The sequence below is a fragment of the Manacus vitellinus genome, unplaced genomic scaffold (assembly GCF_001715985.3).
Source record: "Manacus vitellinus isolate BGI_N305 unplaced genomic scaffold, ASM171598v3 scaffold_3_pilon, whole genome shotgun sequence".
Classification (NCBI taxonomy): domain Eukaryota; kingdom Metazoa; phylum Chordata; class Aves; order Passeriformes; family Pipridae; genus Manacus; species Manacus vitellinus.
The window spans coordinates 1,480,452-1,508,415 of NW_021940535.1; the positions used below are offsets into that span (position 1 = coordinate 1,480,452).

The following is a 27,964-nucleotide window of genomic DNA, read 5'->3' on the forward strand; positions in this document are numbered from 1 at the left end:
TTTGAATTTCTTATGTAAATTACTTTTGAAATAAGTGTAAAAACTTGTACAATTTTAATACAACACCTTTGGCTCTGACAATTCTGCCTGTCACACACAGCTCTTGCATTAGTAAGACATTTCATTATCTTTTCTGCCAGGTATTTATTTTCTGTTGAGCACAGTGTAGGCACTTAATGAGACTTTTAAATATTTTCCATTGCACTTCACAATTTTATCCAAGTCCAGCCATACTCTAAAAAGATACTCGATATTCTTCCACTTTCTAGGACAGTCTTGGTCCACAAAGTTTCTGATAGTTGTTACTATAGTGTTTTCTGTTGTTACCAATCAGTATACAACTGGGAAGATTTGGGAAATGTTGGTATTTAGGTACTTGTAGGCTGACTTGAGTTAGACCTTCTTTCATTCATAAATTATCTTTGGCGAATGTGTAATGAATTTTCCAGTCTAAATTCAGCTGGGATTGCTACCATGCGACATGATTGGGGCTTACAGTTTCAGACTGTCAAAACTTTCTGTGTTAGTGAAAATGTGTGCTTTAAGATGTTGGAAGCAGTGCATATCTGTAATGGAACATGAAGGATCCCAAGCCAGAAGAGTTATAAGCGTGTAATACTGAGCTATACACAGTACAATAGCTTTGTGTTTGTGGTTTCTTACAGCAGCTACTGACAGCCCAACAATTAGCCTCAGCAGTAGCGGGGGTGATGCCAGGAGGCACTCCAGCCCTTAATCAGCCAATCCTTATTCCTTTCAACATGGCTGGGCAGCTGGGGGGTCAACAAGGACTTGTCCTAACTCTACCTACAGCGAATCTCACCAACATCCAAGGACTGGTAGCAGCAGCTGCAGCAGGAGGCATCATGACTTTGCCATTGCAAAATCTACAAGGTAAGTCATGCTGGCCACTTTTCTAATAGGTTCTTTCACTTGTTTGTTTTAAATCATCTCTTCTTTAAAACAAGTGATCTCTTTTCCAAATTAAATGTTGCTGTCCATGCATATTGAAAGTTAATACCTGGCTTGTTTTTGAATGCTTGAGAGATACTTAAGGGATATTTACATTTTTTAAAAACATATTGGAGGTGAGTGATGTAAACCACTTGAATGATTCATTAGGCTTTTTCTGTCATCAGTGATCAGTGTTCTCTAATCACAGCTTACTTTAAAATTTGAAATCATAGAATCATAAAATCACAGAATGCTAAGGGGTTGGAATGAACCTTAAAGATCCTGTAGTCTCAAACACCCCTGCCATAGGCAGGGACACCTCTCACTAGACCAGGTTGCTCAAGGCATTATCCAACCTGGCCTTGAATACTGCCAGGGTTGGGGCTTCCATGGCCTCCTTGGGCAACTGTTCCAGTGTCTCACCACCCTCACAGTAAAAAATTTCTTCCTAATATTCAGTCTTTCAATTTGTACCCATCACTACAGTTCCTGAAAAACAGTCCCTCTGTCTTTCCTGTAAGCCCTCTTCAGACACTGGAAGGTTGCTATGAAGTCTCCATGCAACCTTCTCTTCTCCAGGCTGAACAGCCCCAACCTTCTCAGTCTGCCTTCATAAGGGAGGAGCTCCAGTCCACTTATCTTCATGGCCCTCCTCTGGACTTGCTCCAACAGTTCCATAACATTCTTATGTTGGGGCCACCAGAACTGTACACAGTACTCCAGGTGGAGTCTCACAAGAGCAGAGAAGGGGGAGAATCACCTCCCTCAACCTGCTGGCCACATTCCTTTTGATGCAGTCCAGGATTCCATTGGCTTTCTGGGCTGTGAGCACACACCACTGGCTCACGTTCAGTTTTTCATCACCCGTCACCCCAAGTCGTTCTCTGCAGGGCTGCTCTCAGTCACTTCTCTGCCCAACCTGTAGGTGTGCCTGGGGTTGCCACAACCCAGGTGTAGGACCTTGCAATATGGTTTGCTGAACATCATGAGGTTTTCATTGGCCTACCTCTCAAGCCTATCGAGGTCCCTCTAGATGGCATCCCTTTCTTCCAGTGTGTTGACTGCACCACATATCTTGTTTCACCACTGCTGATTAGAGCAGCTAAATGTAGGCAACTAAAAACACAGTATCGCATGAAAATAACTTAAAAAAAACCCAAACAAAAAAAAAAAGCCCCTTTTATAATAAGATCAGAGTTTTCTCAGCTGTCGTCCTTGTCCCAGATACATGTTTTCATTCTTGCTGTGGGAGGTCTGCTTTATCAATAAGGTTCTGCCAAGAAACAAGCAAAAAGTAAATGTCTGTATGCATCCTCCCCATTATCTGAGCTGTACCATATTTGCAACTGTTCTACCCTAAAAAATCTGCTGCATTTTCTTTGTGGTCTAAAATCAGACTGAAAGCTCTTCTAGAAGATCTCTTTTCTTCTCTAGTATTCTCTCCTGTTAAATCAATGCATCTGATGCTGTTAGTAACAGTACTCAATCCAAATACATACGATATAAAATACAGATAGTATTTATTTACTATTCCTAACATGTTGGTGCTTCTCAGAATGCAGTTGCTGCTGTACAGAACTGAACAAAACATAGTAAGTTAGCCAATATCTTACAATAGAATTGTACTTAATGAAAGAAGATAGTAAAAGCAGTGATTGTCCAGTGCAAAAGTGATAAAGGTGTGAGCAGGAAGTGTCAAAATAAAGCTTTAGCTCTTTAGATTTATTTATGTATTGTTATTTCTTTCTGATGTAAATGGTAGGAAAAGTTTTTCTCAAATAAAATGGTAATTTTTTAAAATGAATCCTCTGCACTGTGCCCTAAATACTTTTTAGTTATCAAACTCTGGTGGCTGCTGATTACCAGCTGTGTTGTTTGAAGCATCAGAGCCTACCGGTTGTGAAACAGAGAAAGCGAAGAGACAGCTCATGTGTTAAACAAACTCCCTTACAAAGCACATGCATACTATTCTCACCTGTTGGAGCAACTACTTGCCTTTACCTTGTGCATGTTTTAAAGTTTAATGTCAACAGACCTCTCTTATCATAGTTGTAAATGGTTTTCACTTTAATGTTTAAAATAATGTCTTTCTCATACCATTAAGCTGCACCAAAGAACCTGTCATTCATAAATCATAGATGAAAAGGACACACTAATGCACAAATTTTGCTTGTTTAAAATTTGAGAGTACATGTAAAGTAGGGAACTGCAGATTAAAAAAATAATGCAGGAACAGGAGTGAGTAAAAGCAGATAGAACAAAGTGAAGGGGAAGTAGCTTTTTAGTGTAGGTGGATGATGAAATCTTAATGAAGAAACAGGCATTATAAAAATGTATCCTTCCACTCTGAAGTGCTCCAGGTTACAGTTGCTGGGTATGTTGTATTCTAAATAAACATAAGCTTGTGCAGTTCTTATGTCATTTATTCACCCTGTGTTGCAAAGCTGGAGAGTAGGGATTAAGTCAGGCAACCTTTGCTCTTTATTTTAGCCACGGATGTCTAATTGCTGGCTAAAAGGGGCAACTCTGCTGCCAAATGAATTTTACAAGCCATGATCTTATACCAGATGAAAAAGTTCCCTTATAATCTTTACTGGTAGACAGGAGCATGGGATCAAATAGGGACTTGCTGAAGCAACAGGTACAGTTGTATGAACATAATCATACCTTCCATAAAATATCTGAAGGGAGCAGAACTCATGAATTTATTTAGTTGTGTTGCTGTTTGTTGTGTTCTGTACTCTTCCTTCCCTATCTTCTAAGCAAGTGCTACTGCCTGCCCTCAGTATTTGGAACTGAAACTGATACACAAGACAACAAAATAACTTGGTCAATAGCTCTTAACCACCCTGAATCACAGTTGTAAACTCCTGTTGCTTCCTCTATAGCCCACTACCTGATGTCTGTGTGAATGAGGGTAGGAATCAGGTGAGAGTGTTGTGTGGTATCATCAGTTCCATTGAACCTGATTGACTTCTGGTGCCTGTTTTTTGTGGTTGGTTGAAAGATAATCATAGAATATGTGTTCTCTTTTGTAGTCAGCACTTTTTTAGGAATACTCATAAAAGCCCATGCTTCAACACAGTTTTGGTAATTCCTTTGGGCAAAATCAGACCATAATTATCAGCTTCCATCTCTTAAACCTCACTGTGGCACGGTCATCTTTGATGACTGGGGGACATGTTTTCATGATTTTTTTGAGCCTGTCTTATTACTCCTGTTGTTGTCTCATCTACTGTCCCTGAATTTTCAGTGAAGTCAAGTACAGATGTCCACAGCTCCTGTGAGCTGGGTGTTCACAGCTTCTGTGAGCTGGGTCTTCTCTTATCTTTCTTTTCTCATAAGTAAACTTCTAAGCTCTTCATCACAAACTACCCCTGTTAGGTAACTCAAAAGACACCCCGAAAATTTTTTGAATAATGTATGAATTCATAAAAGGTCTGGTCTAACACAGTACTTGAATTCACACTGAATGTTGATCATGGGAGTAACTCCATTACATTTTCCGTGATCCACATACATGTTTCACTGATTTTCTTCTCGTGAACTTTCAGGTCTGGTTCAGGGTAATAAGACCTCAGGGTTACTGGATAAAATAATAAACATCCTCACTTGTGGAAAGAGAAAATAACACTCAGTGATAGGAATCATAGAGGACATATGTTAAGTATTTAAAATGAGCAAAAAAAAGTGTCTTTTAAAAGTTAAGACATTGGTAAAATTGAGCGATTAACGACATGGAAATTACTCACACAGTATAACTTAGTGAAATTGCCTATTCTTCACTTGTCAGTTACCTATAAATAAGATTTTTTTCTCAAAGGTATTTGTCTTAAATTGTTCAGTTGCTATATGGTCCTGAGCCACCACTAAGTTGATAGGAATTTTGCTGCTGTAAGTGAAAAGAGGTTTGGACCAAACCAAACCTCTTTCAAAATTCCTTTTCTTCATGCATACTTGATTATTTTCTGTGCATTACACTACGTCATTTGCCATACGCACTGCTATACTGTATCTGGTCCCTGAGCAAATACATCAAATGTGTGTAAACAAAGAAAGGAAGGTGAATGTGTAAATTCTTGCTGTGAAACTTAGAAAAATATGTTTTCCCTGGCTTCAGGTAAGCAAATTTCATATGCACAATGAATATGCAAGGAATAAAATTTACTGCAATGAAAGAGGGTTGGTGGCAGAATAGAACTATCTACCTTAGTGAAAACAGAAATCCCTGCACGTAACACAGATTTACCTATGGAATTTTGGCTTTCCACCAACAGTTCTTTGAAGAAAACCGTAAAATCAGCGACCGTAACTTTTTATTGTAATCCACTAAAAGCACTGAAGATAAAAGTTTAAAAACCATCCATGAAAGTTGTTGTCCTGAGAAATTTACACACTTGTTTTCCCCTCACTATTTCTTAGAATTACAGCTGGAGCACACCCATGCTTACCTAAGATTTTGGAGATGTCACAATAAAAATGGTGAGGTTGTGAGAAGGGAAAAAGTGAGGCAAGTACCCCACAAGACAGCAGGTTTTCTGTCTTTTGCTCTTAGTCCACTGCTTCTTGGCCTGTCTTTGTTGACTTAATGCAGAAAATAGTCTGCCGGCTTTTCTCTTAAACATCCAAACTTGAAGTCATCAATATTCATCTTACTGTCTTCAGGAAACTTTTCTATGGGCTGAACAGTTTCAGGTTCTGCATGTCTTTTGCCATGTCAGATTTCTCTGGGTTTTGGGAGGAGTGTGTTCTATTTTTTAATTTTAGTTATCCTTCTCAAGAGTCTCTCCAAGGGACAAGTAGTTGCTTCATCTCAGAGTATTCAGTAATGCCTGGGAGCTGATATTCATGAAAAGACATTCTCTCCCTAAGCCCATCTGATTTTTATGTCTTGATGTAATATTTTTGTATAGCTGAACAGAAAGATACCTTTGAGGGGGAGGGGGCTGAGTTTGTTCTGTCTTGTTTTCTTAATGTCATTTTTAACCCTGTGGATTTCCTGTTGAAATAACTGAGAAGTGGGAAGGTATTCCAGTGATAGGGAGTTGTTAACAGCTGTCCTCTCATTTTATTCACTTTTCCATGACAGCCAAAGCAGTTTTAGCTGAAAAAGTAGTGCATTTGAGCTATTTTTTAGTATAGTATGTATGTTTGAAATTAGAAAATGACAGTGTTGTCTGTCAGCTCACTGCTGGCCACTCACACACCATGGATAACAATTTGGGAGTCTCTCTGCAAAGGGTTGGTCCAAATATATTATAGCACATAGCAATGTCCCAACAGTGTTCTAAATGTGTGCACTGATACAGAATGACACTTGAACCCTGAAAGAAATCAACAGGTTAGAGATTATAGCCTCATACCACAGAAACTTTGTGTATTTTATTTCTACTACCCATTGTACTGTTCCTAAAGTGCATGTCAATAATTTATTTACAAGTCAGAGTTTTTCAGTCTTGAGTTGTGAAAGAAATGAGAACAAACTATCTCTCTAAATCATTAGTGAAAGGCTTCAGTGCTGAAAGGAAGCCTTGCATGGCTGAAAATGTGAAATCATTAAATTACATTATTTAAACAGTGGCAGGTCATATTTTAGCAGCAACACAATGGAAGGAGAAATGTATTAAGCATCTTAGAGATAGGAGATAGCCATTAAAATGCACTGATATGGGTTACAATAGATATAGAAAATGGTTAAAAAAATTAAAAAGGCTTTTTTATGTGGAGATCAGTCAAAAAGAATGTTAGGTAAAGACAATAGTAACAAAAGGAAAAAAAAACCCTGTTGTTTACATTTATTAGATCTTGTTTCATCTGAACAGAGATTTGTATAATTAATTGTGTAACAGATAAAGTAAATATGCTCTGTCTGCATTCCTCCATGTACACAGACCTTAAAAATCAGAAATCAGAGAGAGATGAAAAACAAAAAAGAGACAGAAAAGAAGTAAACTACAAACCTCAATTGCTTACTGATCTAGAGTCCAAATTCCAGTTTCTTAGAACATTTTTCCCTTTTAACTAAAGTGATACAGTCCCTATTCATTTGTATTCCTCTTCAAGTAACATGAAATAGCTTTCAGAGTCTACAGAAAGGCAGTGTTTCAGTTATGTATTTTAATGAGCACCAATGTCAGTAATAATCAAAATGATGTTTCACTTAGAGGAATAGTTTATTCCCAGGTACTTTTGCTGTGTACTAACATAACCAGAACAAGAATGACAAGAACCAAGAAAAAGAGCTGCACTCATAGCAATTTCTGTGAAGCCCTCAAACCAAATATAGCTCTCCTATCTCTGTATAAATGCTGCACAAAATACAGTCACTGTGAAGTGCTCACTTACACAAAGAAGGGGTTAGCCAACCCCCAAGACAAACCTCCTTAGTACGTGCAAAGAAATAGAAGAGATCTGTAAGGACGCTGTGGCATTCACAGAGCATCTGTGGATTTCTCAGGCTAACAGCTGTGTTCCACCCAAACTATGTTTTAGGATAACTGAAGTAATATGCAGAAGATGGGATGGATTGTCTCTGTATGGTCTCCGAGGAAGTGTTCTTTTTGGGAGGCATAATTTGCTTTTGGAAGAAAGGGTAAAACCTGCTCTTCTGAAGGTAGTACAGAAAGAACCTTACTGGGCTGTTTATTTGTTTCCTTTTTACCCATCATACAATGCTTCTCCTGCAAGAATGTGTTGGCCCCATGTTAATTGCTCATCTTGTTCAGTTGCAAATTGCTGCCTTCAGAGAGGGAATGTGAAAGGTTCAGGTCTTCATTTAGTTACTAGTTGTTTATTGATCCCTCGAAGAGTGTTTAGCTATTTGTTGTTTGGATTTTCTGCTCCATAAGTTAAAAGCCTACCATCAGAGGCATTAAAATGCAATAGTCTTAATGTTTGTGTGTGCTGTTGTCGACTTCCACCCAAAATAGACCTCAGACATGCCTATTTTTTTTCTACTGATGGTTATGGAACAGCATCAGTAAGGAGTAATGATATGATGTAGATCACAAATTAATTCTGAAATCAAAGTGTTCACACCTGCTGAAACATTGCAGGCCAAGTTTTGACAGAGTCTCAGTTTCCAGACTTGTATGCCAAGAAGCCGATGGGAAAGACAGAAGTAAGACTACTCCAACCTCCCCAGACTTTCCACCAAAAACCTATTGGTTAACTATCCTCTAGCAGACATGACCACTGAGCTAGGAGTTGTGGCATGACTGGTATGTGAGATCTGGTTGTTTTGGGGAACATACACCTTTACTGAACTCTGACTCAGACTGATAGTGCTCCTGGCAAGAATATTCTGTGTGCAGGATTATAAATTAAATTTCTGTCAATGGATGCATTTTAATGACACTTTTTAAGTATATATTTGCACCTGTTTCCAGGAGCTCTTGTTGAATTTAGACTATGACAATTTAAATTAATGTAGAAAAAACTCATTCTAATAATGTGAAGCACTTAACTTACTGTAATCTTGCAAAAGCCAAGAAATTTCAAATGCAAGTGAAGAATTTAGCTGGTGTTTGTCACTCTGTTCCTCATCTCCACATTGTGGCACACATGCTACATGCATGTGGATCACATGCAAATAGGTGGGTACATCTAGATCACATACAAATAGATGGGTATATCTATATGGTGTACTCACATATGATTCTCATGCTGATCCAAGACTTTCTACTGCAATAGAGTTGTAGAAGGATTACCAGGATGGATTTGCAGACTTCACTCTTGATTTCCTTGCCTTAGTGGATTTAAGTCAGACGTTTATAGTATTTGTGGTTTAATTTCCTTTGTTTTTCCATGGTCTTTGAATTAATAAAATCCCTATGATTCATGTTTTAAAAACTCCCTGGATACAAACTTGTGTTCCGGATTCACCAGTGAGATTCTAATCAAGCACATATATATTTAGAGACTCATAAAAAGAACAAAGTCTTTATTGAACAACTGGGTTTATGGGCATTTTTAATAGTGTGAATTTTGAATGCATGGGACATATGAGTCAACCACCTAAAAGCCAATTTTTTTAATGTCTATGTGGTTCTGTACCACAGAACTATATACCTCCTCTTTATGGAGACCTCTTTTTTTTTTTTTTACTGTCACAGAAAGTTCTGAAGGCATCTTATGACTCTCATTAAAATCTTTAAGTTTATACACCTTGAAACATTTTATGGCATTTTTTTTTCCTTTTTTTTTCTATTTGAGAAAAAATTCCATCTGCCACTGAGACTGCTCCAGAAATAGGAACAGGACCTATCTGGTGACATCATAAATTATGAAAGTGAATCTTCCTCAAGTTTTCTTGTCCCCAGATCTCTATGCAATCTTATGTCCCCAGAGTAGAAAACTGTACTCATGGAGATCTTCAGGCCTCCATTTCATTTTGCTGCTGATCTCTGAAGCTGCTTTCATTCCTTGAATGTTTCGTCTTTACAAGCCTATTACTCTGACAGATGTAGCAGAAAGCACAGACCTGAGACCTTTCTGCTCTGTGTTTTGACCCAGGTGTCCCATGTGATGGAAGACGATTCCAACATGTTTTTTGCAACTTTTCTCACCTGTAAACGAATGTGTGGATAGTTAGCAGTTATGCTTCCTATGAAGTGGCTTAAATCACTGCTGTTAGATGCCTTGAGCTCCTTGGGCATCTTTGCTAAATGTTCTAAATTCTTAAGTCTTGTTTTAGTTCATAGACATAAAAGAGTCTAGGCTCTTTTTCAGTAGCTGCAATAATAAGTTGAATTTTCCTTATTTTGGACCTTGTGAGCTTTTACAAGTCATAAAAAGACTGGAGGTTTCCACCAAGGTTAATAAGATCCAACACCATACAGGCTCTTGGGCAATTGACTGCTATAGGTTTTTTGCTTGTTTATTTTAACACGAGTATTGCTTTTAAACTTAATCATCTGTAGACCTGACATACCTTACAGACTCTTCTTTCACTTAGTTGTGTTTTGCTATGATAAATTATACAATGTTAAAAATAAATCTTCAGCATAAAGACAAGGTACTCATCTAACTTTCAGTGATTAATTTTATTCAACTAAGTGCCGATGCTTTGGATTTACAATATCTTTTCCTTTCTGTTTCTCAGATCCCATTTCAGTTTCTTGTGCCTTTCCTCATCCAGAGCTGGTTATATCTAACCTTCTTATTTCATCTTTTTAAGCGATTCACAATCCAAGTATTCCTGAATATATTTTGTACTGTGTAACTCATTTCCAATTCCATCATCAGTAATAACTGAAGAAGTTGTTACTCCAGAGCAACCTCCACCTTCTGGAGGTGATAAAACTGTTGTGATTTTCCTATTATATTTGGCTTCTGTATTTTAGAAGATGCAATTGTAACAGGACAAGAATCCTGTCTAAAAGGTAATGAAATTATAGTAGAACATTTTGAAGAAATTCAGTTATTGGCAGCCTGAAAATTTTTTCTTTTATTTTGCTTATTTTTAAAAGAATAAAACCTCTCAAGAACAAATTTTGTTTCTGTTTTCTGAAAACTGCTAAGTCTAACATCTGATCAGAGCAATCACTTTCAGATTCTCTGTTCAAGATTTTAGCTTTCCTTTTCCTAAACCAGTACTTAGGAATTGCAAAAGAAGACTGTGTTTCCCTCCCAGCACTGTAGCATCTTTAAAAAATATCCAGTCCCAGATTCCCCCTGCTAGCCTTTCATTTTACTAGTGAAAAACCCGGTTCTTTAAATATTTGTTTTACTCTGCTTTAGCAGAAGTGGTCATTCAAAGTTATGTCCATTTATCTAATATGAGCAGCTAGGCCAGTTGTAACCAAAATTAAAAACATATACTATTTGCCCCATTTCTTAAAAGAATATTATTGATTCTAAGTGTAAGATTTATCAAGTGTGTCTTTATGCATTTTTGTTCCCATGAGTGCCATTATTTTAAAATTTCTTAGTGATATTTATATATATTGAATGTTTGACATCAGATAATTTGAGTTAGCTGTGTTTGTGAGATAACTCACAAGGGAGAAAGTTGTATTAAATAAATAATAGAGATAAATTTTATACTTCCATATATTTCAAAGCTAATGCAGCTAACTTGCAGTGGAATGGTAACATGAAGACACAGTACTATAATATGATTGATTTGTTTTGACAGCAGCCAAATAATTGAGAGTGAAAGGTGTCAGCACAGATGAAATATTGTATAAGCCACATTCAGAAGGCAACCCCAGCAGCAATAGCAACTGGAGTTTTATTTCCTTTGATATCGCACTGTTACTCACTTCCAGTTTATTATAAAACCACGAAAGGTACGCAACTCTCTGTATGATGGAGGCCTTTATGGAGGGGATAGAAACAGAAGTTTGCCAGGTACATGACTGAATAGATGCTGACAACGGGATTTATGATGAATACAATATACAAGGGTAAATTATCTTAATCTTTCCCCCAGTTTTCTCTCTACTTTTAAAACCTTTTTGTAGGCTATTGCATATCTGGTATCTTAGTTTGGAGGGTAAGTGATTCCCTCCAGAGCAACCAGTCTATAGATTGCCTGGCAGGGGATTGATGCAAAAGCAGTGCTGCTATTACCCTCCTGAGCAGTCAAACTCAGTTTTAGTTCACCTCTTCTGTACTGCAAACTATACAACTATACATGTTCTGGATAACTGAGACAGGGTTGTATATTTGCTTGTATATTTGCATCATAGCATCCTACTGCACTGCAAGGAATATAAAGAACTATATCATCTTTTGAGCCTAGGAGACTGCAAGTATGTAAGTAACCTAGTAGAGAAGGTAGCCAAATAGACCAGCTGAAATAATGCCTGAAAGCAGCATGGTATGAAAATCACTTTTGGCCTTTCTTAAAAGCACAATGAACAAGAGGCTAGGGCATGCTCGGAAAAATGCAAGCTATAAAGCTTCCTTTGTTCTGAAGCCCCATTGATTTCAGTGGAAGCCAGACTCTGAGGTACAGTTTGAACTGAAATGTATATGTCCTGCCATTCATTTCAGAAATGCTACATTAAGAAGACACAATTCAACGTGAATGACAACAGTTCTTAGTAATGAGCTCTTGCTCATGCAAAACAAAACAAACTATGACAACCGTCATGTTAACAAGATCAGGAACCCTTTTGGCTTTGTAATGTAACATCTAATCTATATCTATACCTATGCCTATACAAATATAATTATCTTACTTGAAGAAAAAATAAAAACAGAATGGGATGAGATTTCCAATACAGAACAATTTATACAGTCCCATTCCACTTGCCTTTTCTTTGTCTCCTGATCTGATAATTTCATATTTCATATTTCATTCAAATGAAATAGTGGATATTAAAAACCAGGGCTGAGAAGCCTAAACTTACTGATATTAATATGGGAAAAGTTTTCATGGAAGTGATGTAGGAAGGCAGGAATTAAGCCATTGTTCATAAAATATTTTGTTTCAGAGAGGTAGAGCAGACTTGAAATTAATCCCTCTGTTTTCACCATTTACCTCATGTTAGTTTGACCTATACAGACCAGATTTCTTCTGGAGGAAACTAAAGTAGAAATTCCACTACAAGTGCACTCAAACTGCATTCCAGACTCAAGTGGAGACAAAAAGGACCAAACTAACACTGGCCCTTTGGACAGCTTTGAGACCCATATATTCGGTTCAAGAAACCAGAGTAAATACAGTCCAAAGTAAAAACCCTGAACTGCAAGTAGAGGGAGTGAAAGGGACTCGGAACCAACCGCCTCTGTCTAGTCATCCTCTCATACTACAGCAAATCACTTGCTAACATTGAGGTAGATATACTTCAGCAAGTAGTTGGTGACTACTGTATAAGCAATGAAAACAAATCCTCACTCTTTATGATTCAGAGCAATGTAATTTAAGTAGAGGCTTCTGTTAGAGCAATGAGTACCCAGGTTGCAGGATTGTGTGGCTTATGTAACAAATAGCTCTCTGCCATCAGCACCTGCAATTAAATTTAGCTTGGCAGGTCTGATTTTAGCCACCAGCAACTGTAAAATTCTGTTTAGTAATTGAAGACAAAATGCTGAACATGGAATGCCTGTATGTTGTGTGTACATGAATCTATTGATAGGCACTGAAATGGGCATGTAGATGTCTAAATCTGAAGTTCTGATCTGTATTTACTGGTGGAAACATAAGCTTACCAAGTGTCGTGTTTTTTGCACAGATGTTAGTCTCCTCATCAAGAAGTACTCAGAACTACATGAAAGCATGAGTGGTTAAAAATACTCTCAGGAGAGTGCACAGTTTTTGTGAGAAGTCTTTGCTTTCCTATTCTTTCTTACATGCCTTTGGATATGCTCTTTTTCTCATTCCAACTGGCACCTTTGAGCATGTACATATGATTCTACTGCTCCTGTTAGGCTTCAGCTAGCTCCTTCATCCAGGAGACTGTCCAGTAGGTGGAGGAATAGAAATTATTCCTGGGAAGAATTTCACAAAGTAAGATGTAGAGGATCTAGTTAATGGAAAGACATTCAACTGTCTAACATGCTTTCTGGTCAGTATAATTTGGATTTCTCTTTGTTTGTTCACCTCTTGATTATTAGAGGCATTTTTCAATCTGTTGCTGGTGGGAAAAAAAAGCCATTGAAAGAAATATGAATGGAAAAAAAAGCAGATAAGTGAGGTAAAATCCAAAAAGTATAGGCTTCTGTTTCTTAGATGTCCAGGCAAGTGGAAAAGAGAAAGTAAATTTAGCTAGCCACTCAAATGAACCAACTCACAGGCATCTCCAATACTGAATATTTTTGTGGACCTATTACTGATTGGTCACATAACCCAACCAACTTCTTGTTTATTTAGCTGAAGATAAAGTAGTTGACTTTAGAAGTCTTGTTAGAGGACCAGACAGCTTGTCTTCATAGTAATCCCTACTCCATAAAGATTCCAATGAGTACTAATAGATGGCATCTTGGAAACTTAAGTGTTTTGAATAGCTTCCTTCTTAGATGGTGGGTTTTCTCTAATCAGGAAGCAAAGTAAAAATTTTTCCACACACTTCTTCTGAAGTGATTCCACATCATTGTTGCAAGTAAACGGTCAGCTCTAAGTGGTGATTGTGATATGCCAGCACAGAGCCAAATCCAGAGGCCCTCAACTCTCAGTTTTAGCGAGGCAGATTCGCATTAGATGTGATGCTTGAGGTCCTGTTGACATTTGTGAGTTTGGGTTTTAAAAATCCCCATGTGAAAACCCTCAAGCCTTGGTTGACTATAACCTGCAAATGGTTTGACAGGACCCTATTTACAGAGACTGCTCAAGAGCCTTTCCCTTCCCCCATTTGAGTGGTCAGCACTGACATACCACATTATGAGAAAGAGCCCCACTTAATGGAGAACTACTTTCAATTGTCGTGAGCACTCAGCCTTATTTAAACTGACACTCTCTCCATCACCCTCAAGCTAGAATTCCAATGTCAGAGTGCTTCAAGAACTTCGCATTCAAAGCTGTACTGTCTGGCAAAGACCCTTGATAGAGTGGTGCAAAACAGCATGGAAGTGAACTTCCAAGATGGAAGGACAATCCCAAAGGTGGAGGGAAACATGGTAAATATGGATATGCTAGGTAAGCAGAGAAGAGAGTGAAGGAAAGGCTTGCATGTGGGTTCAGATCAGGAGAGAGATTTGGAGGACCCATTTTTCTCTCTTCTCTTGCTCTTAATTCATTAAACTTCAGTGATCTGGGGTCATGCTATTTGAAAGGGTTACAATTCCTTTGTGTTCCAAGAACAGATAAAACCTTTTCTTCTCCCACCAGACCAGGTTGCTCAAGTACCGAGAACACAAGAAAACAACCCAAGATTAGACAGCATGGAAATATCCATTCTCTGTTCCTATCTGCAAAAAAAGAGTTAAATGACCACTAGAACACTCCTGTCTCTTAATGATTTAGCAAATGCTTATGCGTGTGCCAGCTCATTTAAGTGGTCCTATTTAATATGAAAAAAGGTCATTTTAATGATCCACTGTTTACTAATGGAGAAACTAAGGCACAGAGTAATGAAGTGACTGCCCTGTGTTTCTCAGCAGAACAATAGCAAAACTAGCCATAGAAAATATGTTTCCAAAGTCCAGTCTGCCAAATTATATTTGTAGGGGGAGAACATTATGTTTAAATTAACGTAAGAATTTTTTGGAGAATACTATTTCAGGATATTTTCTGGGTGTTCCTATGAAACATTTCTTACAGGTTGTTTTAAAGGCTGAATCCTGGTTGTCTCACAGGTATACCCAATTGACTTTAGAGTGGCTGCTTCCATAAGTAAAATTAGCAATATTCAGTTGTATATTTTAGCCCAAACAAAGGTTCTGTTAGTAATAAGAAAAAAAAATTGTTCAAATAAAACACAGCCAATGTCCGAACTGTGAATGGTTTCCTCTTTTTCTTCTTTTTCTCTCTTCTTTCCCCTTGAGAAGTATACAATTGCAGTAAGGGTTTGAGATTAAGTAATCATCTCTGCTTTCTGCAAATCTAAAGCAGTTTATGGTTTTGTCTGAGCTTTTGCTTTAAGATCAAATGTCATTGTCATGAAAGACTTTTATCTCTGCATACAGTTACATTTCAAAAATATACCTGCATTTTAGAGGCAGGAAGGTGGAGAGGGAAAGGAGGAGTACCACTACTTGGGTCTCATGCCAGACCTTAATGTAAAATTAATTCCTTAAAAAGATTTTTAAAAAACCACAACATTTTTCTAATGTGCATTAAGAATGTTGGAGAGCTCACTGAAGCATATACTTTGAGCTTTCAGGAGCAATCTGTAGTCAGGCATTTTAAATGAAAATTGATTTGTGATTTACATGGTCAGTGGAAAGAAAATTAACTTATGGAAGGTTGTAATGAAATATTAGACAAGTAAAAAAGTAGATGGTGATCTAGTGGAACTAAAAGTCCCATCTGGAAGAATTCTGTGACATTTTTACATTTATCTGTGTTCTGCATGAGTTGTAATGTTAGTGGTAATTTTATGGGACTGAACTGAAATGAAAAGGGTGTTATCACAGATTGCCTACAATATAGGATTGTGTTCAGTGGAGAGTCCTGTATCCTTTTCTCCATTTTCCTATAATATGAGTCATTGCACTTTTTTCAGCTACTGTTGTTGAATTCATTCAGCCTTTTACTTGAGGTTATTAAAGAAGAACATCAAATGCACACAAATACAATCTAGCAGCATACTGAAAATCAACATGCTGCTTCCACTTACTCTTGCATAGTTGAGGCACTGTCCAAGAGACCCTTTAAAATATATGCTAAAATTGCATGTTCTCTGAAACACAGATTATTAACACAGTTTTAAAAATACATTCTCTTTCAATATGTGATTCATCAGCATAGTAAGAGTAAAGAATTAACACTTTTCTAGAAAACATACTGCCATACTTCTGTTCCTCTGTTCCTTTTGAACTCTGATATTCGCTGTATGACATCCCTGATTGCTCTTGCTGTCAGCTTTTTGGAGAATGAAGAAAGAGAGACATGTCAGAATAACATGATGCCATACTCACTGCATTCCTCTCCTACTTTTGTTCTGGAAAATCTTTCTCCTGTTTCAACAGTCTAGAGTTTACTGCTAACGGAAAAAGAGACTCTTGTACTACCTTCTAACATATAATCCTCTTTCTTCTGTAGTCTCTATATATGACAACCACTGATTTATCATAGTCTATAGAGTTTGAAATGTAGGACTTTGATTTGGCAGAAGATTAATATTCTTTAGAATCAGTAAGGTATATTAAAGCATTTGTCAAAATTAATCCCATTGTGGATTTAAAATATCTCAAATTTTCAAAATCTAGAAAAAAAATCTTCCTGTCAAAGACTTGCTTCCTTCTATTATTAAATGAATTAATTCTATGTCCTATCAAAATCTTGTTTGTTGAGGACTTCTAATCTCCCTGTTCAGAGAGGAGGTGTGCTAAATTCCCTAAGAAGGTGAAAATGTGTTTATGCTACTTTTTTTTCTCTGTTCCTTTAGGAAATACACCTGTGTCATTTAAATGCATGCTAAGCATTCTAGTTTCTTTGAACTGCACAGATTTTCAACATAGGTCAGGATCGTGCAGGATTTGTACACTGTTGACCAAACATGGACTGTAGACTTGTAACCCTTCTCATTATTATTTTTGCTGATCAAGACTGAAGAATCAGGTTTGAAATTATACCATGTGCATATTACCGTTATCGAAAGTAGTCTCAAAGTTCAGATTATACAACTAATATATGCAATGTTTTAGTTTGAACAAGTGCATTATGGAAGAATATAGTTTGAAACATATCATGTTATTTCTCCAGGAAATTTATTTTATAACCATATTTGAAAGAGGAGATATATCACAAATCTTTCACAAATAGTATCTATGATTTTCAATAGAGTGATGTGGCTAATCATGGTAGGAGCAGCCTTTCTAATCATAGGATACTGTAAAAGTCAATATTAGGTATTGGCTTTCCATCCTGTCCATCTGAAACAATATACCATAGCGAATGTAATCAGTAAATAGTGGCAAATGAACCTATTAGAAACATTAGCATTGCAAAATGACAAGTTTTGAGAAATAGAAGTTAAGTGGATCCTGCAGCTGGTAATTGTCATCCTGGGAATAATTACACTAATTAATAGTTGCTATTGCTAGAGACCCTTGTGCCTGTGACTTTGAATGAGTTAATGATTGCTGCTCTTGAGAGTGTATTGCTGGTAGATTTTCACTAAGTGTCAGTGAGCAAAAAGGGCCCAAGGGAGAGACTGGCTCTGATGATCTTTAGGGTCCCCATTTTTACAAACCACAAGTACATCACTGAATGATCAGATAACGTCTCCTCAGACCACAAAGCAGTTGGAGATTTTCTAATGAAGAGATACATTTCATCATAAAGTTCCTGATCTGTAAAGTTAATATTAGGTTCATGTAACCTCAGATTCATAGCACTTACAATCAGCAGGTTTTACTTTTGAGGCTGTGCATTAAATGAACCCCAAACACCAATTTTTTCCATTGTCTTTCCTCCTGACCTAGCTAGGTCTACGCAATTTCTCCTGGAGTTACTTTAAAATGCTACCAAACTTTTATTGGTAAAATTTAATTTCTGTAGGCTTTAAAGGACTGGAAAGCTTATTTTACATAGTTGAGTGGGTCCAATTCCTTTGACTATTCTGTTCTCTGTCTCTGTCTCTCTTTCATCCCTTCCCCCCCCAACAAACAAATATATGGATCCTGTAATATCCATAAATTTAGGGCATGTAATCCATCTGCCTTCTGAGGGTGAATATTAGGGATAATTTTGTATTGTTAAAATCAATAGTTGCCTGATGTCAAGATGGCAAGCGAAGAATTCCAGTAAAGCCAAGATTATGTTCATGAAGCGCAAAGAAAAATGCAAAGTCTTGAAGACTTTGAATGAAAGGATTATTAATATACTTTCAAATATTAGTCCATGGTCTTTGATCAGATAGAAGGATAAAAGAGACTGACTGTTGTCCCATAAGATCTTCTCTTAACTGCATTAGCTGCTACTGATGTTTTCCCGTGGCCCTTCACATGGACAAGAGAGCTCCTGAAGGTCAGTGTGAGTTGTCCTGTTCTGAGCCTTACACTGTTAGTTGACAGAGATGGTCCTAGCCATCAGAGAATTGATTATAGAAAAATCTATGGAAGTTTCAAAAAAATGGAAAAGTCAGTGCTTCAATGTTACTTTAAACATAGAACCTGGAATACAAACCTAGTATCTGTGCAGCACTTAAAAGCAGGAATAACTATGGAAGTTGTATGGGCAGCTTATTCATTTCTACAGTCTACAATAAAGACATTTTGTAAACTTTTTTTTTTCAGCACTTATTTCTGATAGGCTAGTGGCATTTTTGCTTTGCTTTGTTTTGTTTACTAATTGTGCTTATAAAGCAAGTGTGCATGGTGCCAAAATCAGAATGCTGAAATTTTTAAGGGAGAAAGCAGTATGAATTTTAGGTGCCACACAGGTACTAAGTGGCTCTTTTAGAAACCACAGTGCCATGTAGACTGAGGGAAAGTGTTCCCAAGCTTTTGAAACCAGATATAAACGTTAAATCGTTGCTTTCTCCCTTAATTAAGATCCCATATTTTCCCCCATGACAATTTATGGAATAGTATGTTTTATAGTGGTAATTATATTATTTGTCTCAGAAGGAACAAACAGCTAGAAAGGTATTGACATAGTAGAGCAAAAAGGTCCAAAATAGCTAAAGAAACATATTCCTTTGACAACTACCGTATTAGTTCTTACAGTTCTTTTAAAAGATCTGATCTCTGACATTATGTTAAAAAAGGGAAATATTTTAAGTAGTTCATGTTGCATTATGCCATGGCAGCAGTGATGAAGCTCAGCTGTCTTTATCTTCATTCACACCCCTGAGAGGGGTGGAAAATAGGAAGATGGTATCAGGTTAACTGCAGGTCTGCTTATCCACTTGTTTTACTCAAGAAGAAAATTAAGGAGATCTATATTTTGCTGCATTTATACAGAATGTTTCAAGGATGCAAATGTCAATGTTATAAGTTAAGGAAAAGAATACCAGAATTTTATGGAACAAAAGAATCCCAAGTAAAAAAAGACTTTGGAGGAAAGAACAGACACTGAGTGGAAGATAATATTCATGGAAGCTGCAACCCATCCAACAAGGCAAGGTGAAACAAATGGCACTGAAAATACGCCATCTGTCTAAACCAGTAGATATTATGTACAGGAAGAAAGGAATAGAGAAATAGTGGTTTGTGAATAAATAAGGAGGCTTGTCTTTCAGAACTACAGAGCAGGGCCTGAGTTTTTGAACTCAGACAGTGGCAGAAAAGAGCTGACACAGCTCTAAAACACTCTGAAACTGGTCACAGAGTCCATGAAGTCTCCATATGTCAGTGATGAGAGTGAGCCTGCCCCCGGAAGACAACAGTCATTGCCTAGTGACAAAGTCAACCAGGCAGTGCATTTGACATCAACCAAGCAGATTAGGTCTTTTTTTCCAGACATTGAAAAGATCATGAGACTTGTGCAAGAGAGCAAAGGACACAAACTGGAGGCTTGCAGTGAGTGATCTTATTTTCTTCTGAGTTGCAAAATAATTAATTTTACTTACAGAGTTAGTCCTTAGACTGATCTCACTAAAACTGGGAATTAGGTGCTAAATTTCGAGAGGTCTATGGCTAGACACAGTCTATCCTTGTGTTCTAGAGAGAACATGGACTTCGTTGAAATCTGTCTGTTTAAACCACAAAGAGCTCTCATTGCCTTCTTTATGTGTTTTTAGACTGATTTACTGTACTTCAAAAGACAAGTCTGTCTAAGTAGGAAAATTTTGATTCTGAGATGGTATTGTAAGGATAAAAGGTTTGAGAAAAATCACAAAATGAAAATTAAATCTGGGTTTGAGATGGACAGAGAAACCGTAAATCCAAATAGGCAGTGAGGCACAAAAATGTTAATCATAAAGCCAAAGAATATAAATCAGGCAAACCTGGAATTAAGCAAAAATGTGAAAAGACATCCTGACCTTATTGGGTGGAAGATCAGAATTTCCTTTGATACTAGTCCAGTCAAGATTTTGCCATTGTAGAGGGAAAACAGAAAGACTAAACACATAACATGAAAAATGAAGGACTTAGATGAACCAGCCTGTCTCTGGAGGCATGATGTATCAGAGAGCCTTTTTTCCTCTCCAGTTAAAATCCTTGGTTAAATTGCATCAGCACTGCCATTAAGAAAAGCCATATAGCTCAGAGAGTGAACGGGGTGGATCTATGTCCTGAAGAGGGGATAATTCTTATTTGTTAAAGAAATACTACTCATTTTCATATATCTCTTTGTGACTCTTTGCCACTAACATCTTTGGAATAGTGTGGTGATAATTCAGCCCGTGGAAACAAGATGCCCATCCCAACATACTTGCCATGGAATAGAACATTTATGAAATAAATATTTGAGTGTGACCATAAATGTATTTTACTACTGTTTTGAGTGGTGTGGGGGAAGCATTGCTAGTTGGAAGCAAGATAGAGAAAGATATGAGAGGGTGTCTCTTCTAGTAAAAAAAAAATAAAAACAACAGAAAGACATTATGGCCCAGAATATGTTCTGGTTTTAAAATTATTCTGCACAGTAAAACTAAATCAGCCAAGTCTCTCCAGAGGTATATTTTATCCCGTAAGGACATAAAAAAAGAGCAGAATCTGCTACTCAGTGTACAAAATTGTCTCAACATTGAAGTACAGCTGCTACCATAATACATAGATGCAAGCAATGTCATTATGTTAGATTTCTTGCAGAACAGCAATTCAACTTCAAGAAATGTCAGAAACTTCTTTCAGATAGAATTGCAGAATTTGACTACATTTTCCAATGCTCATCTCTCTTCAGTGAGGCTGTACAACTGGTAGCCATATAACAGACACTCTCAATATATTTTTAGCCATGATTCCACCTACCACCAGAATGCCAAGAAGTTTTTCCTTGGTATTTAGTGTACTTTTTTGCAAGAAAACAGGAGTATTTTATAGTTTATTAGGATTCCGTGGTTATATGTCAGAAATTCTTATTATGAAATGCTTTTGTAAACAAACTAAATTCCACTGGGAAATATACAGGCACTGTTCCTTTTTTTTCATGGTTTTTTTATTATTATTTTTAATTAGTGCTCTCCACAGAGTGTTGAAAGTTATGATAAACATTTCCTGGAGCAGATTTTCAACCTGTAACTCTGAGGAAGAAATATGCATTTAAAGATGTTGTTTTATATTTTGATTCTGAAGGGGATAAAAAAAATATTCTCAGTAGATGCTTTACAATTTCTTTTCTCGAAAGAAGTTATAGGATATTTAATGAAGGAAGTCTATCCTGGCATTAATACTGAGCTTAATTTGTGTGTTTGTGTTTATTATTTTCTAAAATACAGGACTTCAAACAGTTAAAGCACCAGGCTCAGCCAGTATGGAGATACAGCTGAATTTGAAATTTACTATATGCTGTTTCTGCTTTTCATTTTTTACCATTTCACACCTTGTCCACATCTCGAGCAAGCTTGTAAGTTTCCAGCGCATACATTTCTTGTGATGATATATTGTCCTGGTGGAAAATTTCATTTACTGGCTGTGCCCTTTGCTGAACCTGTTGCTAGTCAGGGAACATGATAAGCGTATAAGTAGCATGCTACTTCATTTATCATACATCGTTTTAGACACTAAAATATCTCATATACAATTCTGCATTCTGCACCAAGAGAAACTACTAGACTTGCAGGAAAAAAAATCTACGAATAAACAATCAGTTTATAATATATAAATGTATCATCCTAATAAAAATTAATCATAGTTTATACTAAGACTGTAAGCGGCCTTTATTTTTTTTATAGCTTCAGTAACCACATGCTATCAAACACTAATAGAAAACATCTGGCTTTTGTGATTTTGTGTGTAGAAAAATTGAAAGATATAAAATACTGTATATTTTTAGTAATTGAATTACATTGCAAATAAATCACAGGCTTAAAAGATCCAGCATTGTCAAGAACCTTCTGCTCACCTAATATTTCTCTCTGGTTTAAACTTTCACTGTATCTTGTATAAAACAACATTAGATTTAAAGAGCAACCAGAACAGCAACGCCAACAAAATCCTTTAACATTTAAGAAATTTAGAACTCAACAGAAAGAAAACAATAGCAAGAAATTTAAGGTCAAGTAAAACCAAGTCTATCTGATGTACTAGCTGTTCCTAGCAGAGCAGGTCAGGCCTCCCTAATTCAGTAGCTTGTCATCTATTGATTTCAAAGCTTCCTCAGACCATCACTACAATATTTTACTACAAGCTGCTTTTTATTTCCAACCTAAAATAATCTACATCTTGTCAAGATGTTGCATTTGAAATGTTGAATGCAAAGCTCTGATTTATGTTAAGCCATGCTTACATTAATTACAACCAACACTAAGATATTGGACCATGAAAAAGTATATCTTACATTTATATAGCACCTTTTATCCTGCATCCTTTAAAAATTGGACATAAAAGAGTCATTTCAACTACCTCTCATATATATCCATTTCTAGGGAGTAGCAGAAGCGTTTAATGGCTCACAGTGACATTGAATTCTAACTTTGAGTTAGAATGAGTTAGAGAACTGAAGACAGATTTGTTAAACAGTGTTTAATTACATGCACTGTAATTTCAGTAGGTTATTAGAGCTAATACAAATACATCTGGGGAGAATAGAGGAGGGAGAGAGTGAAGAGGAATGAGAAAGCAAAACTAACCCTGATGTCATCTGTCTCACTGGGGAGAGGGAAGAAATCTGCGTACAGGGTGGAGATTTTTGTACTTTTGAAAACATTGTCTTTAGAAAAGATGCCAGGTCATATGATAGAATAGATTCTCCACAACAGGTTTCCTTCAGCAGGGAGTTTTCCACCAGAGTCCCCATCGGAACTCATTATCATGGCATATGAAATACAAACTGTTGATATGTAAGTCATCTGAATAGGAAAACTGTTGTTGTGTTGCAGTCATAACTCATCTAGAAGAAGAGAATGGAAACAACTGAAGCCAAGTAATTTCCTTAGATAATCACCACATACTGTAAACAATGTAAACAACATGTGGGAAAGGAAGGAAGTAGAACTGGCGCTGTACAAAATGATGTATTTTGTCTAATGCTTCACACCAAGGAGATTTTTACCATCATTCACATCTATAACTTTTTGTAGGAACAAATAGGTAACAATTTCAGCATGACTGAAATTTGAAAATAACAGCTATGATTGGCTTATAAGAGAAAGATGTTTGGCAGGTTTATTTAAAAACATAACAGTATTTTTACCCATTTAAAACTCAGTGATAAAGAGGTTCAAACTCAGGTTCAGGAGTTACAAATTCTCCTCTAAAATTTTATGTGTAGATTCATTTACAGTTGCCAGGAGACTGCAGGGGCAGACACTCGTAAGCTTCTGGTATGGAACTGAATGATTTGTTCAGCTTACAACAGAATTGCTGAAATCAAGCCTTCTTTTAGGTTTAAGTAGTTTATGCTTATCTATAAGCAGGAGTTTACATATACTATGTTAGCTGTTGTTTATGGTTCCATTTTGTTCTTTTAGCCCATGGATGAAAAAAATGCTGGTTAAATGTGTCATTATAGATTTGATGTATGTCCCTACTGAGTTAATTATGGAATTTGCAGATGTAATCCATTTTATGCAAGAACTTTGCACAAGTACAGATAGTTTTACAATTAAAGAATACCAATTGGATTTCTTCATAACCAGGTACTTCAGGTCAGTGCAAGAAGAAAAATATTCGCTGCATTTAGTGACGTGATGCAAAATGATTAATAAAAAAGTTCAGGTCATGCCTGAACCAACTAGAGTGGAGGACATATGTCCTCCTTTGGAATGGTTTGAAATGTAGACAACCACGGCTTTTCCAATATCAAAGAGATGAGCTCAGCATAGTGAGGGATCAACATAGAATAGAAATAATTTTGCTCATGTTGAACGTGCTTCACCTTCTTTGCCTTGCCAACTTTTTTCATATGCTGTTGAAGTGGTAAAAGATGCTCATTCACCTAGTTTTTTCAAGATGCTGATAAAACACAGCATATTTAATATGAGTATAGAAGACAAGAAGAAACTCCTATGTGTTATGGAGGAAAGATTGTCGAGATACTTCTAGTCAATGATGTTCTCATTTGTTCTCCTGAAAGATATCCAAGCCTGGTTAGTAGAACAGTTGATTTTATTGTGGTGGGTTTGTAGATTTAAAGATAGCTGTTGAAGAAAGTCTGGGCATAGCTACATTAAGAAAAAAAAAATAAAAAAAACCAGGCAACTCTGACTTTTTTGTGTAGTAATAGTGGCTTGCATGCCCATGATTTGTATCATTTTGCCATCTAAACATGCACTACTGCCATTAATATCACTGTTACATAATGTTATACACAATTCATTGCTGAGAAGATTAAGATGCTGAGAAGTCAGAGAACAATAGAACCCAAGATCTACCTCTAAACTTTGTCCTCTGAAGTGATCCCCTTCCTGTCTACACAGTATTTTCTTTCCTTCTATGCTCAGTCTAAAAACAGACTCACAGGAAGGAAATATCCTGGTAAAGAATGGAGATTACAGGATCAACAGTTGTTTCTTTTTTAAAAAAGAAACATCCATTAAAGAAGACATAGACCTCTCATTCCTTGTTACGTATTCCTTAGCACCACCTTAATTTTAGTTTCTGTCCTCTTGATTTATGTTTCTGGAGACAAGTATTTTGTGTTGATGCCCTAGATTTGAGGTACTTCAAGTTCAGAAAAAGTTCTGAACAAGGAGGAAGACAGAAAGAACTCTGTTACGCTCTTACTGCAGAGCTCCTTGACAAAAGCAGAGCAATAGCATGCAGTCCTAGCAGAAAGAGGTGGACTACACTCGGTTACAGGCAGTTGTGCTCCCTTGTGATTTCCTGTGAGGCTGAGGAGACAGCAGAGAGAAACATGGAGCATCAGCAGTCCTAATTTCACATGGCTCAATACACATGATGTCAGTTTTTCTCGAGGTTTTGGTTTAGGGTAAAGGATTTCCTTTGACTTCTGACAGTAGCTATTAAGCTTAAAGGTAAGTTATTAAACTTACTTATTGAATAGCTACCTTAAAAGGTAGCTATTAAACTTATTAATTTATTAAAGATATTTTCAACATCTCTTTATAATTCTGTTTCCACAAAGCAGTGAGGCAGAGCTTGCCCTCAACTTGTTCTTACTCTACATAGACTTCCTAGATAGAAGTACTTCTGCAAAAAATGATGGTTATTCTTGTTTAGTTGCTTGTTTATATTTTGTTTTATATGGGTGCCAAATGAACAAACTGAGATCTCATTGTGCTGTCCACTTTAAAAATACAGAACTACAAGATCCCCAAAGCTGCATGTAAAACAGAAGACCATAGGTTAACAGAGTTAGATAGGGAATACAAAAACCAATAAAGGAGTAGTGGTCAGTATAGCCTTGACATATGCTGTCTGTCCTTGAAGAGTAAATGACAGATAACGGGAGAAGAGGAAGGGCAAAGGTGGGAAATACAGATCCTAGAAAATGAAAACAATCAGCTTATATTTGATGTGATGAAAAAAGGGTAAACAAACTAAACAATATGAAGAGATATCTTAAACAGTAGCCTTGGAGAACCAGCAGCACAATAAAAGAGTAAAAGGAGATCAATTTATCTTCTTGTGAGTAAAATAAACCGATATTGTTGTAAGAGTTTGGACAAGAGCTTTGACTGTGCAAGTAGTTAGAGAGAACTATGGCCATGTGTAAAGAAACCTTATGATTTAGGAATTGACAAGCAGATTTATTTGCTGTCAACATATAGACAAAATTGAATTTGTGTCTTTGGATTAATTGGATGAAGTATTATGAGAGCCAGGAATGGGATCTGAAGAAACTGTTACAGGAATCTGGAAGAGGGATTAGAAGAATCTTCTGCAAGGCATGGCAGTGAAACACTTAGAAATGTTAGACATGAAGTGCTCTAGGACAGAGCACTGAGTCTGAACAATTATCTGAATTAATTATTCATGAACTGAAGAAGACAGCTGGAGCAATAGTTGGGGTGCCATATGAGGACAAAGATGAAGTAAAGGCTGATATTTTTATATTTATATTTATTTTTCTAAAAATAAAGCAAATTAGTATTTTAAAAAGGAAGAGTCATCAGGACATGAAAGGTGATGAACAAAAGGCAATGAAAGTATCTCCAATGAGTGGGACTAGTTACACAACAAATAAGAAACTGATGGTTGGAAAGAGAGAAAGTTGTATCTACATTGTATTTTATCAGCTCCCCATTGGACTATATCAGAGCAATACTATGTGTAAAGAGGAATGAAGAAAGTAGCATATGAAGAGGAAACTGGTGAAGAAGTATTTGGGATAGTGTGATAGGGAGAGAAGACTTAGATTCAGAGTTATTGAAAGGAAAAGCATGAGGAAAAGAATGATGCTGTGATGTGAAGAAGAAACAACAGAATGAGGGAAGCAGCCTGTTCTGCTCACAAGCTTATTTGGGTCAGGCAACGCTGGGATAGGAGGGACTTCCACACGGGATGGTTTTCAAAGCAGCAGCAGCACAGTGGTACCTACCTGCCAACAAATCACAGATTCTTCTAATCACCTCAGAAATGCCCTGTATATTCCCAAAAGAGTTTAAGAGGAGAAGATAAAGAAAGTAATCACTTTAATTTTTACCCTGAAATTCAGTACTTAAAATTATGCCTCTGAAGAAATGCTCAGCATTAAATTAACAAATTCCTGTACTGTTGAATGCAAATCTGAAAAAAACTTTATAGCTTTGGTTTTTTACTGCCTCCCTCTTATTTTTAACATATCTTAAGGGAAAAAACTCCTTCAAACTTGTTGAGATATATTGATTTTCAGAAGCAAATGGCTTTTCAGGAGTGTCACAGCAGCTCATTTCTGCTGCCACTGTCCCTTTCCAACTACAAGAGAAGTGAAAGTAATGCAGATAATGACTTTCCACATTGTTTGACTTCTTTAAATTCTTGATTCAACTAATTATTTCATTTTACTGTATAGCCAGCTAACAATTCAACCTTGTTTCCACTTGTTCATGCTCAGTCCATTAGGTCAACAAACATACAACCCTGTAAATGTGTATATTATGTTTCAGAGTTATGTATTTAACATAAAAAATACCATTAGTTTGGTGTATATTCAGGTATGATTTCAGAGGCATCATTCAGAAAGTGATGACCTAAGATTAGGGGGGAATCAAACTTGTCCTTCAGCTGCAAGGTTCTTTTTTTTTTATAACAGTATGTTTTTCTCATTCCTTCTTGGTTAATCTTGTAACATGTTATATTATTGCACAGGTATTGAGGTGAGGGAGGCTTTTTATGCCATCTGTTGAGTACTCCTACTCCAGAATATATTATCTTTACTATGTGGAGTTGTATTTTAATGTATAAT

At 36.7% G+C, this 27,964-nt stretch overlaps 1 protein-coding gene across 1 annotated transcript in view; it reads left to right on the forward strand.

The window, feature by feature from the left end:
* POU6F2 (POU class 6 homeobox 2) overlaps positions 1-27,964 on the forward strand; it is a 302,709-nt gene that overhangs the window by 125,152 nt on the left and 149,593 nt on the right. The window contains exon 4 of the mRNA XM_008921312.2: positions 666-894. Within this exon, the coding sequence (XP_008919560.2) occupies positions 666-894 (229 nt within the window). The remainder of the gene's footprint in view (positions 1-665; positions 895-27,964) is intronic.